We start from the raw sequence: 15,246 nt of genomic DNA, 5'->3' as shown, positions 1-15,246 counted from the left end.
CCTACCCTCTAAGGCCGCCACTCTGAAGGACTCCCCCTTCCCCCAGCAGAGGACCCGTCCGCGGCGTGAAGGTTTCTGGGAAGTGTAGTCCAAGCGCCGATTAGGGCCTGCTCTGAGTCCCGGGAGCCCCTCTTCCAGCTGCCGGATGGGCTCGAACGTTATAAACCCAGGATTTACAACGGTTGCGGGGCCGTTCCCACTTGGTTCTGTAATTAGCCGTCACCCAAAACACCGTAAATCTGACGAGGGCCCAGGGCGGTTCACTCCTTCTCCTCCCTCTACGCCCCCCCACCCCAGCAGGATGAGGTAATGGGATTGTGATTATGACATCATAGGCGGTTCAGTTGCTTGCGTGGGGGAGGGGGGAGTTCGGTGGTTACAGCTGGACCACTTTCCTTAAGACAAAAAGGGAGGGAGGAAACAAGCAGCTGGGGAAAAGATGTTGATGGCGCTATACTTCCTCTTCAGGAAGAGGAAACCACCTTTTATTAAATCTCCACCACTACCACCACCTCCCACCTCAGCCAAAGTTTAAGTCCTTTTTGAAGAGACTGAATGTAGCAGTTAGCACGTGAAGAGGTTGTGGAACAGCTAGGTGGTTTCTGGCTCTTATGTAAATTTGAGTCTCAGCCAGCAAAGAAGGTTTAGAGAGAGGATAAAATATGGGAAAAGGAGAGGTTTTAAACAATGCCTTCGTGTTATGATCTCTTTGTAGGACAGACTTTTAGATCTTTTTTAATCGATTGTTAAGTAGAAGTAGTGCAAGTAATCTTCACTATTACATTCAGCAACGAGTCCCCTGAAAGACATGTTTTCCCTAAATATTTTGTGTCCCACTCAAGTCTGGGACAGATAAGTAATTGTGATCAGCTAGAAGGTAGAGCCAGTGGTGGGGATCTTCCTCACAGAGCCAGGGAGGGGAGGAGGCAGGAGCCACCAAACCTGCAAACTGGAAAAGAAGAGTAGAGGGAAAGTGAGGTAGTATCAAGAAAATGGCGGGGGATGGGAGATACACTGCACATTTGTTTGCCCTGCACATTTCCCCTTGGCAAAAGAAGGGACAGGGGCCATGAAGTGTAGGAGACATGGTTTCCAATAATTGCTGCTACGGAGCACTTATGTGCCAGGCACCGTGCTGCACACTTTAAATATGTATTCTCATTTTTGTTTACAATAATCAGATGAGACAAAATCTCCTCATTTGATGGATTAAACAGCAGGAGAGGTTAAGTAACTGCCCGTGTGGTGGACAAAAGCAGTATTAAAAAGCAATCTGACTCACAAAATTGTTAACCAACTATACTCCAATATAAAATAAAAAGTTTTAAAAAAAGCAGTCTGGGGCTCTAAAGCCCTTGGTCTTCATCACTTGGTGATCCCCCTTTTTATTTAATAACAAAATACCATGGTTACTAAAGTTAAGTGATTGAGAATAAGAAGTTAAGTTAGCATTGGTGCATTTGGAAAACACTGAAAGAAACTGAGACACTTAAAACAACCAAACCCTGCAACTGAGGTTTCATGTCTCCTTTCAAAGGAAGATGACACCCATTTCATCACGTATAAAACAGCACCCCCAGTGCAGCCCAACCTGTCCCCCATTACTAACTATAACTAGATTTCCTTATGCCACTTTTGGTTCAAGGTTTTTTTACTCACGTCCTGCAATTTTTTCCTTCTGTCCCATTTTCCTTCTTTTGTTCTTGGGCTACTACCTTGAAACCCATCATAACTGTGACCTCCTGGGCCAGATCCCATCTCTGACCCTGCTCCAGTGGGTTTTAGCAGAGGATACTACCTGGGCTCCCTTCTGTTCTCCATCCAGATTCTCTGAGAGTTCCAGGGTCTGGAGCCAGTCATCCAAAGGGGTGGAATCCATTGGCTCTAAGAGATTGTCCATTCCCCACCTAGGAAGGCAGCAGAGTCAGAGGAACGTGCAGCTCATTCAGACTCTCCCTTTTCAGCCAGTGAAAGCTAAACCTCTGCAAAGTGGGGAGAGGTAGGGCTTAGTCCACCACTCAGGGAAGGAACAAGGAATAGTAGTGCACACACCCCTCAGCCTGCAGAGGCTGGCTGGGGGGGTCCCAGGAATGTAGGGCTCTTCTCCACTGCCTGATCTGGGCATCCCAGGAGCGACGGCTGTACCTCCTGTTCTTGTTTGGTGTTTGAGGGTGAAGGCCTGGCTGTCGCTGTGCCCTGGCAACAATATACATGTCAGACCGAGGTCAAAGTGAAGGGGCACAGCCCACTGCTTATCATGATGAATTAGGAGACTCATTAGGGATTCTCTGATAATGAGGTAAGATCAATGCCCGCAATCCAAAGAAAATCTTTAAATTAGATTAAACATCAAACTTCCCAATTCCCTAATATTCTTTCTTCTGGAAAGGGTAAATTAGATATTCCAACTCCCTCAGAAGTCAAGAGAGATATAAAAGAAAATATTTGACATCTCTTTAAAATACATTCTACCTCTTCATACATTAATTTGTATGTATGCGTGTAAGCTTACATGTAATTAGGCAAGTATGTTGTAATTAGCCAAGTCAGATGGAGGCATGAGGTGAAAATGGATGGAGGAAAAAAAAATTTCATTAGCAAACATGGATAGAGCTTTAAAAAGTCTTATGGCCCACATATAACTTGTTCCATTTGAAAAAAAAACTTGGAAACTTAATCGGGGGGGCTAGACTGCAGGATAATTTATTTTAGTAATGCTACAACTTTGTGGGAGCATTCAGATTCTAGTATCTTTCCATAATCTGACAGTGAACAAAAGCCACGTGGGTGACACTCTTGTTGTGACTACCCACAACTGCACTCACTTGGGGACCTGCTGCAGAAAGCACTGGTAACCAGGTGTGCGCTTGCCATAATCTATCTGCTTTTGCCGCCGCTGTAGGACAATTGCATCTGTCTCTACCTCCCACCTGTGAGGAAGTAGACAGTGGTCCCATGAAGCGTGATGATGGTCATCAAAGCAGAAACCAACTCTTCCCACATTCCCTTAATCCCCAGCCTGATTGTCAAACTCACCTGGCATGGCAGGGCTCTGTACTGACTCCCACACTCACCATCTCTATCCTAGAGGATAAAGACTCTTCACGCACCTCCTTTCTGGGGAAGCAGATTCTACAGATGAAAGGGTATTAGGATAAAACCCAGCTACTCTCAGCCACTACCACTACCAAGATCCTGACACCAGATAAAGGTTGTATTTCTCACTTACTGTCTCTCAAAGATAAAGGCTGCATTTCTAATTCGTTTCTCAAAGTGTGGTCTGCAAGCCATCTGCCTGGGTATCACCTGGGGGCCTTGATAATTCCTGGGCCCTACTCTAGACCTACTGAATTATCACTTTGGGAACATGTATTTTAAAGAGCTTCCAAGGTTGTTTTAAACATTTTTATGGAAAATTTCAAATATACAAAGAGAATAGCATAATCCCCTGCAACTCAAAGTATGGTCCCAGTACCAGCTGCATTAGCATCAGCTGGGAGCTTGTTAGACGTTCAGAATCTTGGGTTCTTACCCAGATCTACTGAATCAGAATATGTATTTTAACAAGATCTGCAGGTGATTAGTATGCAGATAAAACTTTGAGAGCACTGATATCATGTACCCCCCTAGCTACCCATCACCCAATACTCACGGCCAATCTTGTTTCACCTATACTCACCACCACTCCCACAGGATTATTTAAAAGCAAATCCCCAACATTAAGAATAAATTCTTAGTATCACCTAGTCAATGTTCAAATTTCCATAAATAACCAAAGTTTGGGATCCTTTGGACTGTGATAAGGATTACGCCAAGAGATGATTCAACTCTCCTACTTTCCTTGAAAAGGAATTCCCTTTACCGCATATAACCTAGCGTCTCAGATGCTGCGCGCTTAAAAGGGACACCGACCCAGGAAAGCTCTTGGAAGGGGCCAGTGCTACTCATCATAAATACACGCACCTGTCTCGCCGCAACATCTGCCACACGGGCGGCAAATGTTCCATCTACAGGGGAAGGCTAGCAAAACTAAGAGGGAAAGGTCCACGTAACGATACAAGAAAGAAGCAAGGGAAAAAAACAAAACCAAAAAACGTTTAAAGCACCCTCCCACCTAAATTAATTTCTCCAGGTATTATCCTAGGGAGTGGTCTTCGCGAGCAAGGTGCAATTTAAATGTCCCGGGGTTGGAGGGGCTGAAGGAAAGGAGAGCTCAGAAAGGGTGTGGTGATAGGCCAGAGGGAGAGCCAATGAGGCGCCAAACTCCCTGTGGGGCGGGGCTTAACTCGGGCTTTGCCGAAAGCTGGTGGGCCAATCGGCAGCTCGCTGGGCTGCGGGGCGGGGCAAATCTCGCTCCTTCCGGAACAGTTCACGCCCCCGGGTGCTGTACGTGGCAAACGATTGGCCGAGGTCTGGGGGGGCGGGGGGGTCCTAGGCGGGTGCGCGGAGATTGGCTGGCGCAGCTTAGAGGCGAGCGGGATAGGTTATTGAGAGGGCGGAAGGTTTGAATGGTCAAGGCGTATGGCTGTTGATCTTGCTCTGAGGCTGTAACTTCGACAGTCCGCTGAGAGAAGCGGAGAAGCCAGACTCCGGCCTATCTGGTCAAGAGGCATAGCTGTCGTCTGATTAAATCGCCTCCTTTCCCCAGATTTCCTTGAATTCTGCTAGAGTCTTCGCTTGTGTGTGATTCCCTGCCTACTTCTCTTCCTCCTGAAGGCAAGTCTCAGACTCAAACCTGAGGTAAGCCCAGAGCTGTGTCCTCCTTGGAATCACGGGCCTCGCAAACAGAGGTTAGGGGGACAAAACAGGCATTATCGCGAGTTAGGAGACCTGAGTTCCTTCCTGTCAGGAGTCACGAGCTGTGTGGCTCCTAACAAGTCCAGGTCCTCTTTTCATTCCATCTTTAAGGTCCTGAGGTTGCCTTTCGGTAAGTTCAGGTTCCGCTGGAAAGGCCAAGCCGCTTCGGGCAAGTGCTATTTAACCTTCAAGCCAAGATGTGATTCAACGTTTAGGAATGCCCCCTCCTTCAGTATTGATCCGCTTGGTCGCTGCTGGAAAGGGTGGAGGAGGTTCTGACACCTAGACCATCTGTGATGTACCTGTGTAGATGACGTTCTCCCTCTCTTAGCTAGGTTTTATTTTTTCTTAGTGAGAACTCGGAGACCATGTCTGCAGAATTCTTTTCATCTACAAGAGAGGAGGGAAGCCCTGGCTCAGGACCTAGTTTTAGGTCCAATCAGAGGAAGATATTAAACCTGCTCCTGGAGAGAGATACTTCCTTTTCCATCAGTTCAGATCTCCCTAGAACCCCAGTGGAGAAGAAACTTTTTGGTGATTCTGCAAACCTAAGCATTTTGTCTGGGTAAATCCACATTTTCTTTTCACACCTTATCTCCTTTGCTCTTCTAAACAGTTTTTGGGTTTTTAAAAATTATCCTGGCTCAGAGATCAGGGTTTAAGTCTTAGCTCTGCCCTTGACTAGCCATGTGACCGTTTTGAGTCTCAGGCTTCTTGTCTGTGACATAATATCTTACTATCTTACTAGGATCTTGTGAGAATCAAATGATGTGATGTCTGGGAAAAGTCTTTGAAAACTTTATTGCATTATATGAGTTTCCACTTTATTAGTACTACTGTTAACGTTACTGTTACTGTACTTCAAATTTTGGTCATGCCATGCCCTGATGCGTCAGCTAGCCAACAAAGTTGGAGAATCACAGATCAGAGGAGTACTGGAGACTCCAGAGAGAAATCAAATCTGTGTTGTTATGTTGCTCAGGGCAAAAGATGTGTGGTCAAGACCCACCTCAGCCAATTTTTAAAAATTACCTTGTCTCAATATGTTGGTGAGGAAAAAATGAGGTACAGATTATTAGAGTAGAGAAAAGGTGGGAGATTTTTCTCAGCCTAATCTGAAATATTTCCAAAAAACAATTAGCTTTATTTGGACACTGCTCAGATTATGTGATAGTCATTGAGGGGTGTTTCAAATGAAGAGGATAATGTGATCTTTGCCTTTTAAGGATATTACAACCTAATGGGAATCTTGATGTATTATTATGTCTCAACAGAGAAACCCCAAAGCGTTGCCTTAATCTTTCGAATCTTAGCAGCGGGGAGATGTCTGCCGCTCAGTTTACCACTTCTTCAGACCTTGATGAAACTGGTAGGGAAAAGGGAGGTAAAAGCCTCAAGGGAAGGAATAACTGTTAGGGGTGAGGACAGAGTAGTAGGATAGAGATGGAAGGTGGTAAAAGTAAATAGAGAACCTTGAAGATGGAATTCTTTGAGTACATAGAGGATTTTTGAGGAGAATGATTCAGCCAATGGGAAGAGAATTGACCGTAATAGGAGTCACTTTGCATTGAGAAAGTTAGACAAGAAGGAATATTTTGTTGACTGATTGTGGGAATGAAAGTGGTAGTTGAAGATGAAAAGTTTTATGCCTTAGTCTAATCTCAGCAGAGGCAAAGAAACCAACATAAAGAAATACTTTGTAAACTAATTCTTATGTGTTTTTATAGGGTGTGTACCCCAAAGGAATGTGTTTTACTAGTCAACCATTTTAGTATTTGTTCTGATTTCACATGTCCTGAGTGATAAGCTTTCCTTTCTACTCATGGAAAAAATCTCTATAGGTTAGCATAATGCACTGCTTCTCAGAATTTTTTCTTTCAGTGACACATGTAAATTCTTAAGTTTCCATGAACTTGTACCTTATACCATGGTACCTTGTACCATGAAACTGGTACCTGTCAAGAGCCTTTGTGTTCACAAGGCCAGCTTTTGAAATTAATATGGCTCACTGGTAATGAAGAAAATGAGAAGGAAAGACAAAATGCATGGACAAGAATAACTCTTCACATCTGATTGCAGGTCACTTGGATTCTACAGGACCTGAGGAAATACAGTTAGCTGGGATGTAAGTTCTTTTGCTAAATGAACCCCATTCTAAAGCCTTTTCAGGACTGGCCTGGGGATTTTATCCTATGCAGACTCTGTAGAGTAGAGAATGTTTCACTTTAGATGTAAGTGGGCTTGGGGGCCTAGATTCTTCCCTTGAAATGTTTTTAAGTTTCCAAGACCTAAACTGTGTTGTGAAAATGAAGGCTATTCATTTTAACCATCACATACAATCAATATTGTCTTTATTTTTTTTGTTTTTTTGTTTTTTGTGTTGTTTTTTTTGCGGTACACGGGCCTCTCACTGCTGTGGTCTCTCCCGCTGTGGAGCACAGGCTCCGGACGCGCAGGCTCAGCGGCCACGGCTCACAGGCCCAGCCGCTCTGCGGCATGTGGGATCCTCCCGGACCGGGGCACGAACCCGCATCCCCTGCATCGGCAGGCGGACCCCCAACCACTGCGCCACCAGGGAAGCCCCTCCATGAGTATTTTTAATCAATACATGTGAAAATTTTACTTTATATTGCCTGTATTTTCTTTGAATTGTTTATATGTCCTAACCCAGGTAAACTAGATAAAATCTGGAAAGGAAGGATAGAAATTCATAAAAAAATAAATATTAACTCCCAATAGTCAATGCTGAAAAATTAGTAAATTGTAAATTGTGTCTGCATAAGATGTACGACAAACTCATCATCTTTGATGCATATCTATATATATGGTTATGCCAGTGAGATGAGGTCCTTATCCCCAGGATGTCACTCAATGTCTTGATATTTACCACAGAGAACACCCTACATATTGTTATTGGAAGAGACATATCAACTAGGTACAGGTCTCCTAGAATGGAAGAAAGGAAAAGTGGGATGTCCCAAGCCACTGAAGAATAACCATGTCCTATTTGGGGTTTAACTGACTGGCAGTTTTTTTATCTACAGGAATTATCACCAACACCTTGTAAAATGCAGCCCAGTGAGTAACTCATCTTTCTTGGGTCTGAGTTTGTTTGTCAGGTGGGAAGCAGAGGGCTTCCAGCTTACCTGTGGCTTGAGGATGCTGGATGTTCTCAGAAAACAATCTCTTGTAGGCACAGCTGCTTTGCAGCACTCCGAATGCTTTGGACCATGGCCACAGGAAGAAAGACGCAATATGTAGCTCATCCGCAAATAAAGAGAATGTGAGTGTTTTAATGGAAACCTACTAGATCCATTAGCAGTTTTCTTCCTTTGAGTGGAGCAACTAACTCATCAGTATCATTATGAGACCTAGAGCTGTTTGTGCCTCAGTATGCTAGACAAGCAAATTGCATCACTATGGAAAAAAAATTCTTTACGGTTTGTTTTGTTTTTACCCTTTAAGGTTTGATCCTAGCTCCAAGTCTTCCACAGCAGGTCATCATTATTACTCACGTTCAGTTGATTGCTGTGTAAGAAATTTAGGACTTTTTTTTTTAAACAGATAGGGATAACTTACATAACTTGTTAACATATTCTTTGCATGGCTTCATATACAAGTCTAGGTTTCTTAATTTCTTCTTATTTCCCCCTTAGCCCAGCTTCTTAGCCCCTCTTCTGAGGAAGTCATTGTCCTTTTTTGTCTGAGTCTCAGACCATCCTTCAGTTCCAAGTTGAAACTGGCCTCTCCAAAGCTACCTAATCGCTGAGATAATTCTCTAACTAATCCCTTCAACTAATCCCATTTTCTAGCTATCTTTTTTCTTTTCCCTGCCTCCCATACTTTCCCCCAGGTCAGTATCTATAAAAGATAGCTGCTGTTCTTCTTTGCTCACATTGCCTAAGTTATACCCATGTTTTTGGCTGTTCTAATCAGCTTTTTCTTGAATTACAGTCCTTCTAATCTCCCTTTATAATCACTTTTTAAAAATCTCATCATTCCTTCCCCTGTCAGGCTCTCTTTTTCCTCCCTTCCTTTGGCTTGTGATCATAAAATTAGTACCCTCCAGAGCAGTTCTACACACCATAACAAATCCAAACCATAATTTGTATTTTCAGGGTACGTGGTCAACCTTGGTTACATATACTGTGTTTTGTAAGAATTATTCATGGCTTCATCAGATGAAGTGTTTTTGACACTTCTCTTCCTCCAGCCAATGTAGTTTTTCTTATGCAGGAAAACAGCACTTCAAAGCCCTTGGAGTGGTGGGTACCCAGGAACCTGAGGTCTCCTCTTTTTCTACTGGTGAGTCACTGGACATCTTCCTCAAGAGTCAACCGAGGTATTGTGGGGTAGAGGATGATAGATCTGGATTTATGCCCCTTTGAATTTTTCAAAGCTGACTTGGGTGAGAAAAGAGGTTGGAGAAGTAACCTTTGAGCAGGGAAAGGGAGGAGATGTCCTCTGATCTTTTTATTCATTTAAGTTTAAGGAGAAGAAAAAATTCTTAGGCCTTTAAAAAAATTTCCCCTTTATTCTTTAAGTGTTTCCGCCCCCCCTTCCCTGATTTTAAAAGTACTATGTGCCCATTGTGAAAATGGTACAAAAATAAAGTAAAATATAAAAAAGAAAATAGCTACTTCATAGAGAAAAACCACTATTAACAATTTACCTCATTTCTTTCAATCTTTTAACCATGTGTACAGTTTTACAAAGTTGAGGTCATATCATATATATAACTTCATATCCTGTTATTTTAAGTTAATATTAAAACTCTTAGTAAACATTACTTTTTAAGGGATACTTTTATTCTAACACCTAGGTACAATACTTCCCGATTGTTGGACACTTAGGAGTATCCACATTTTGATTTTACAAATAATTCTATCATGTAAGTTCTTGAGCACAAATTTTTGCCTGTTAAAAATTTTTTAATTTAGGATTAGTACCAAGACACATAATTACTGGATTAAAGGGTTTAAATATTTTTTAAGATTTTTGATACATATTGCCAAATTCCTTTCCAAAATAAGAATTTACATTTTCAGGAGCAATCCATGGCTCATTTGGATAATTTGTTATCACTTTAAAAAATTGCTAATTAGATGGGTAAAATGTTTTATTTTATGTTAAAAATAATTAGTAATGATTTCATGTGACTATTAGCCATGTATATTTTCTGTAGTGAATGATTGTGTCCTTTGTCCATTTTGCTACTGGAGTCTTAAGTTACCCAGGCACTCACTTGTTGTGATTTTTTCTTTTTTTTTTAAATTGAAGTACAGTTGATTTACAAGGTTGTGTTAGTTTCAGATGTACAGCATCACTTGTTTTTAATAGACTATGGACTTAAGATACTCCAGAGATTTGGATTCTAATCTCAACCCTCTGGGAAAGCCATTTTAACATATCCCATGCTAAGTAGATAAAGTTGATCATGTTTCAGATTTTTGATTTCTTGGAGTAGGGGAAGACTTGGAGCATGGTAAATTACTAGATAATCTTCTGTATATGTGTGTGTGATTTTTTTTTAATGTAGTAAAATATACATAACATTTACCATCTAAACCATATTTTTGTGTACAACCCAGTGTCATTAAGTATGTTCACAGTGTTGTATAACTATCAGCACTATCCATTTCAGAATTTTTTCATCCTTCAAAACAGAAGCTGTCTACCCATTAAATAATAACTGTGCTTTTCTCCCTCTGGTAACCTCTAGTCTCTTTTCTGTCTCTGTGAATTTGACTATAGGTACTTCATGTAAGTAGAATCATATAATATTTGTCCTTTTGTTTCTGGCGTATCTCACTTAGCATAATGTCTTCAAGGTTCATCCATATTGTAGCATGCATCAGAATTTCATTCCTTTTTATGGCTGGATAATATTCCATCATATGAATATACCGCATTTTGTTTATCCATTAATCTGTTGATGGACATTTGAGTTGTTTACACCTTTTGGCTATTGTGAATAATGCTGCTGTGAACATTCGTATAAAAATGTCTTCAAACCTCTGCTTTCATTCTTTGGGGTATATACCAAGAAATGGAATTACTGGTCATATACGGTAATTCTATGTTTGATTTTTTTGGGGAACCACCATACTGTTATCCATAGTGACTGCACCATTTGACATTTCCCACAGCAATGTACAAGGGTTCCAATTTCTCCATATCCTTGCCAACACTTGTTATTTTCTGGGGTTTTTTGTTTGTTTGTTTGTTTAATAGTAGCTATTCCTAATGGGTACAAAGTAGTATCTCACTGTGATTTTGATTTGCATTTCCCTAATGACTAGTTATGTTGTGTATCTTTTCATGTGCTGATTGGTCATTTGTATATCTGTGGAGAAATGTCTATTCAAGTCCTGTTTGCTTCTGTTGTTATTGTGGCTATTGTTGTTATTGTTGCTATTGTTGTTAAGTTGTGGGAGTTCTTTATATATTCTGAATATTAATCCCTTATCAGATATGTGATTTGCAAATATTCTATCCTATGGGTTGCCTTTTCACTTTTTTGATAGTATTCATGTGATTTGCAAATATTTTATCCTCTGGGTTGGTTGCCTTTTCACTTTTTTGATAGTATTCTTCGATGCACAAAAGTTTTTAATTTTGATGAAGTCCAGTTTACCTATTTTTTCTTTTGTTGCTTGTGGTTTTGTGTAATATCCAAGAAATCATTGCCAAATCCAAGGTTGTAAAGCTTTCCTCCTATTTTCTTCTAAGAGTTTTATAGTTTTAACTCTTACATTTAGGTCTTTGATTCATTTTGAGTTAATATCTGTATATGGTGTAAGGTAAGGGTCTTGGATAGTTTTTAATATTGTCAATATAATTCATAGGACAATGGAAACTTGGTGGAAAGTGAAATGAAACATCTGGGCAGTCCTATTACTACAGTTTCAAAATTAGATAAAAATCCAGAGCTAGGAGAAAACCAGACAGAGGAGATTTCAGATGAATTGATGGAGTTTTCTCTGGAAGATCAAGACGAGGCTAAGGTAAAGTACTCTCTGACAGCGTCTTTGCATTTTTCAAATTCCTTCATTCTTTTTAATTAATTAATTAAGTTTTTGGCTGCGTCGGGTCTTAGTTGCAGCACGCGGGATCTTTTGTTGTGGCGGGTGGGTTTCTTTCTAGTTATGGCACGTGGGCTTCTCTCTAGTTGTAGCGCACAGGCTCCAGACCGTGTGGGCTCCGTAGTTGCGGCGCATGGCCTTAATTGCCCTGCGCCATGTGGGATCTTAGTTCCCCGACCAGGGACCAAACCTGGGTCCTCTGCATTGGAAGGTGGATTCTTAACCACTGGACCACCAGGGAAGTCCCAAATTCTTTCATTCTTTTTTTTTTTTTTACAAATTTATTTATTTATTGGCTGTGTTGGGTCTTCGTATCTGTGCGAGGGCTTTCTCTAGTTGTGGCGAGCGGGGGCCACTCTTCATCGCGGTGCGTGGGGCCTCTCACTGTCGTGGCCTCTCTTGTTGCGGAGCACAGGCTCCAGACGCACAGGCTCAGTAGTTGTGGCTCATGGGCCCAGTTGCTCCGTGGCATGTGGGATCTTCCCAGACCAGGGCTCGAACCCGTGTCCCCTGCATTGGCAGGCAGACTCTCAACCACTGCGCCACCAGGGAAGCCCCCAAATTCTTTCATTCTTGAATAAATAACATTGTGTATACGTTGCAGCCACTGTACTATGTGGTAGGTCTGCAGAGATCAAGAAGACATGGTCTCTATACTCTAAGGGCTACCTGACTGATAGGGTATCAGGTCATCATAGGACTCTTATTACTGCTGGGTGAGAAGGTTCGTTAGCAGTTTGAATAGATCACCATCAATGTAATATTGTGTAAGTGATGCCTCCAGAATAATAGCAATAGATGGGATATACTTAGCATGATTTTTTAGGCATTTTACAATATATCTTTTTGTCTTTCATCCTCCCCATATCATTGAGAGGAATATCTGAAGCCTGTGGCTTATTGGCGATGTACTGAAATATCAAAGATAGTTTCTGAGGCAGTTAGATTTTCTGAATCAACTTCATTTCTTTGAAACAAATATGTGTAGGGGTGTTTTTTGTTTTTTGTTTTGGCCTTGCCTTGCGGCATGCGGGATCTTCCCCAACCAGGGATTGAACCCGCGCCCCCTACATTGGAAGCATGGAGTCTTAACCACTGGACTGCCAGGGAAGTCCAGGGGGTGTGTTTTTTAAACTTATTCATTTTATAAGGTAAATATGATATAGCTGAGTTAGAACCCTTGGATTCTGGTCCTCATTCTCTTATGTGGTGTTATGACCATGAACAAGACACTTAACCACTCTAAGGCTCAGTTTCTGAAATATAAAATGGAGAGCATAATGATAATAAACACTTCTACAAGAGAATCATTGTTAATATGATAAAGTATTAAAAGCAGTTTGTAATAATATACCTACTTTATTATTGTTAATAAAAACTGGTATAAGCTGTTAACAACATTCAATAAGTATTTATTAGGAGGCTGGTATGCACCAGGTGCTGTGCTAGAACTAAGAACAGAGTCATGATTAAGATGGACAAGATTCCTAATTTTCATGTAGTTCCTATTTGTATTTTTTCTAGTCAAGAAGACAGATAATGCAAGTAAGTCAATAAATAAGATAATGATTGTCAAAAGTGCTGTGAATGGCAGAGTAATAGGAAAAAAGGACCTAGGAGTTTGGGATCGTACTACTTTTAACTTCAATCTGAGTAACTGGAGAAATGGTGACACTGTAATGAATTTGAAAAGAAATGTGAATTCAAAGGGAATAAGATGTGTTCAGTTTTGGACATTTCAGTTAGAGGCAGTAACAGGAAACTTAAATGGAAATACTGAATGAGGAGTTGGAACCATCAGGACTGGAAACGTACGTTTCAGAACCATCTGCATAGAGGAGAAAATGAAGGCTAGTGACTCCAAGTTTAAAAGCAGAGAGAAAGTTTGTGAAGAAGGAGTAATAGCCACTGAAGAGTCTAATAATGAGGTAGATACGTAACAGGAATAACATCATTCAAGGATCAGAAAGGAGAGATCTAGGGCACAGAGGTGTCAATTTTATTTTCATCACCCCACACAGAAATTCTTTGTAGAGTTGTATAGTTTTAGCTCTAAATTTGGGTCTTGTTCCATTCTGAATTAAGTTTTGCTTATGGTGTAAGGTAAGGGTCCAATTTCATTCTCTTGCATGTGAATATCCAGTTTTCCCAGCCCTATTTGTTGAAAAGACTGTCTTTTCCTCATTGAAAGGTCTTGGCACCATTGTCAAAAATCATTTGACTGTGTATGTGAGGGTTTATTTCTGGACTCCCTATTCTATTCCGTTGGTCTAGGTGTATCTTTACAGAACCATAGTTTCAATTACTGTAGCTTTGTAGTAAGCCATTTTATATATTTTTTATTTCACAAAGTATATTTGAATATATTCTCCTTGAAAGAAAATTAGGGTTAATTAGCCTTGGGTATTATGTTTTTCTGACCACCATTCCCAATCCTGATTGAAGGATGACTTTGAGATTATTTGGGATTAGAGGGAAAAGTCAAGAGCATGGGAGTCAATGGACCATATTGGTCTAAAAAGTATGGACTCTAGAGCCAGACTGCCTGGGTTCATAGCTTGACTCTGCCACTTATACCTGTATGGGTGAGTCATATGATCTTGCTATGCCTCAATTTCTTTTTAATTAATTAATTAATTTGTTTGTTTGTTTGTTTGCGGCTGCATTGGGTCTTCGTGCCTGTGTGCGAGCTTTCTCTAGTTGTGGTGAGCGGGGACTACTCTTCGTTGCGTGCTTGGGCTTCTCACTGGGTGGCTTCTTTTGTTGCAGAGCATGGGCTCTAGGTGTGTGGGCTTCAGCAGCTGTGGCACACAGGCTCAGTAGTTGTGGCTTGCAGGCTTGAGAGCACAGGCTCAGTAGTTGTGGCACACAGGCTTAGTTGCTCCGTGGCATGTGGGATCTTCCGGACCAGGGCTCAAACCCATGTCCCCTGCATTGACAGGAGGATTCTTTTTTTTTAAACATCTTTATTGGAGTATAATTGCTTTACGATGGTATGTTAGTTTCTGCTTTATAACAAAGTGAATCAGTTATACATATACATATGTCCATATCTCTTCCCTCTTGCGTCTCCCTCCCTCCCACCCTCCCTATCCCACCCCTCTAGGCGGTCACAAAGCACCAAGCTGATCTCCCTGTGCTATGCGGCTGCTTCCCACTAGCTCTCTATTTTACGTTTGGTAGTGTATATATTTCCATGTCACTCTCTCACTTTGTCCCAGCTTACCCTTCCCCCTCCCCAATCCTCAAGTCCATTCTCTAGTAGGTCTGTGTCTTTATTCCCGTCTTGCCCCTAGGTTCTTCATGACCTTTTTTTTTCTTAGATTCCATATATATGTGTTAGCATACGGTATTTGTTTTTCTC

The 15,246-nt window shown here is 41.3% G+C and overlaps 2 protein-coding genes across 6 annotated transcripts in view; one reads left to right on the top strand and one right to left on the bottom strand.

Annotated features, from left to right (window-relative positions):
* CDC25C (cell division cycle 25C) overlaps nt 1-15,246 on the top strand; it is a 30,401-nt gene that overhangs the window by 3,690 nt on the left and 11,465 nt on the right. For 2 of the 5 annotated variants that reach the window (XM_055086785.1, XM_007112976.3), the window contains exons 1-8: nt 4,557-4,740; nt 5,150-5,362; nt 6,072-6,166; nt 6,877-6,922; nt 7,842-7,875; nt 7,991-8,080; nt 9,034-9,102; nt 11,646-11,804. In XM_055086785.1, the coding sequence (XP_054942760.1) occupies nt 5,166-5,362; nt 6,072-6,166; nt 6,877-6,922; nt 7,842-7,875; nt 7,991-8,080; nt 9,034-9,102; nt 11,646-11,804 (690 nt within the window). In that variant the 5' untranslated portion in view covers nt 4,557-4,740; nt 5,150-5,165. Of the gene's footprint in view, nt 1-122; nt 307-4,556; nt 4,741-5,149; nt 5,363-6,071; nt 6,167-6,876; nt 6,923-7,841; nt 7,876-7,990; nt 8,081-9,033; nt 9,103-11,645; nt 11,805-15,246 lie in introns of those variants that run through there. The other 3 variants (XM_028493271.1, XM_007112975.4, XM_007112977.3) reach the window with 3 other exon arrangements.
* LOC102978781 (oocyte-specific histone RNA stem-loop-binding protein 2-like) lies at nt 312-4,152 on the bottom strand. Its single transcript, XM_007112978.1, has 6 exons — nt 3,964-4,152; nt 3,037-3,117; nt 2,826-2,930; nt 2,053-2,196; nt 1,799-1,907; nt 312-949 (listed from the first exon to the last, which is right to left on the bottom strand). The coding sequence occupies exons 1-6, from the start codon at nt 4,005-4,007 to the stop codon at nt 818-820; spliced, it is 615 nt and encodes a 204-aa protein (XP_007113040.1). The 5' UTR covers nt 4,008-4,152; the 3' UTR covers nt 312-817.

The sequence above is a fragment of the Physeter macrocephalus genome, chromosome 8 (assembly GCF_002837175.3).
Source record: "Physeter macrocephalus isolate SW-GA chromosome 8, ASM283717v5, whole genome shotgun sequence".
Classification (NCBI taxonomy): domain Eukaryota; kingdom Metazoa; phylum Chordata; class Mammalia; order Artiodactyla; family Physeteridae; genus Physeter; species Physeter macrocephalus.
This window is presented reverse-complemented; position numbering and strand designations above follow the sequence as displayed.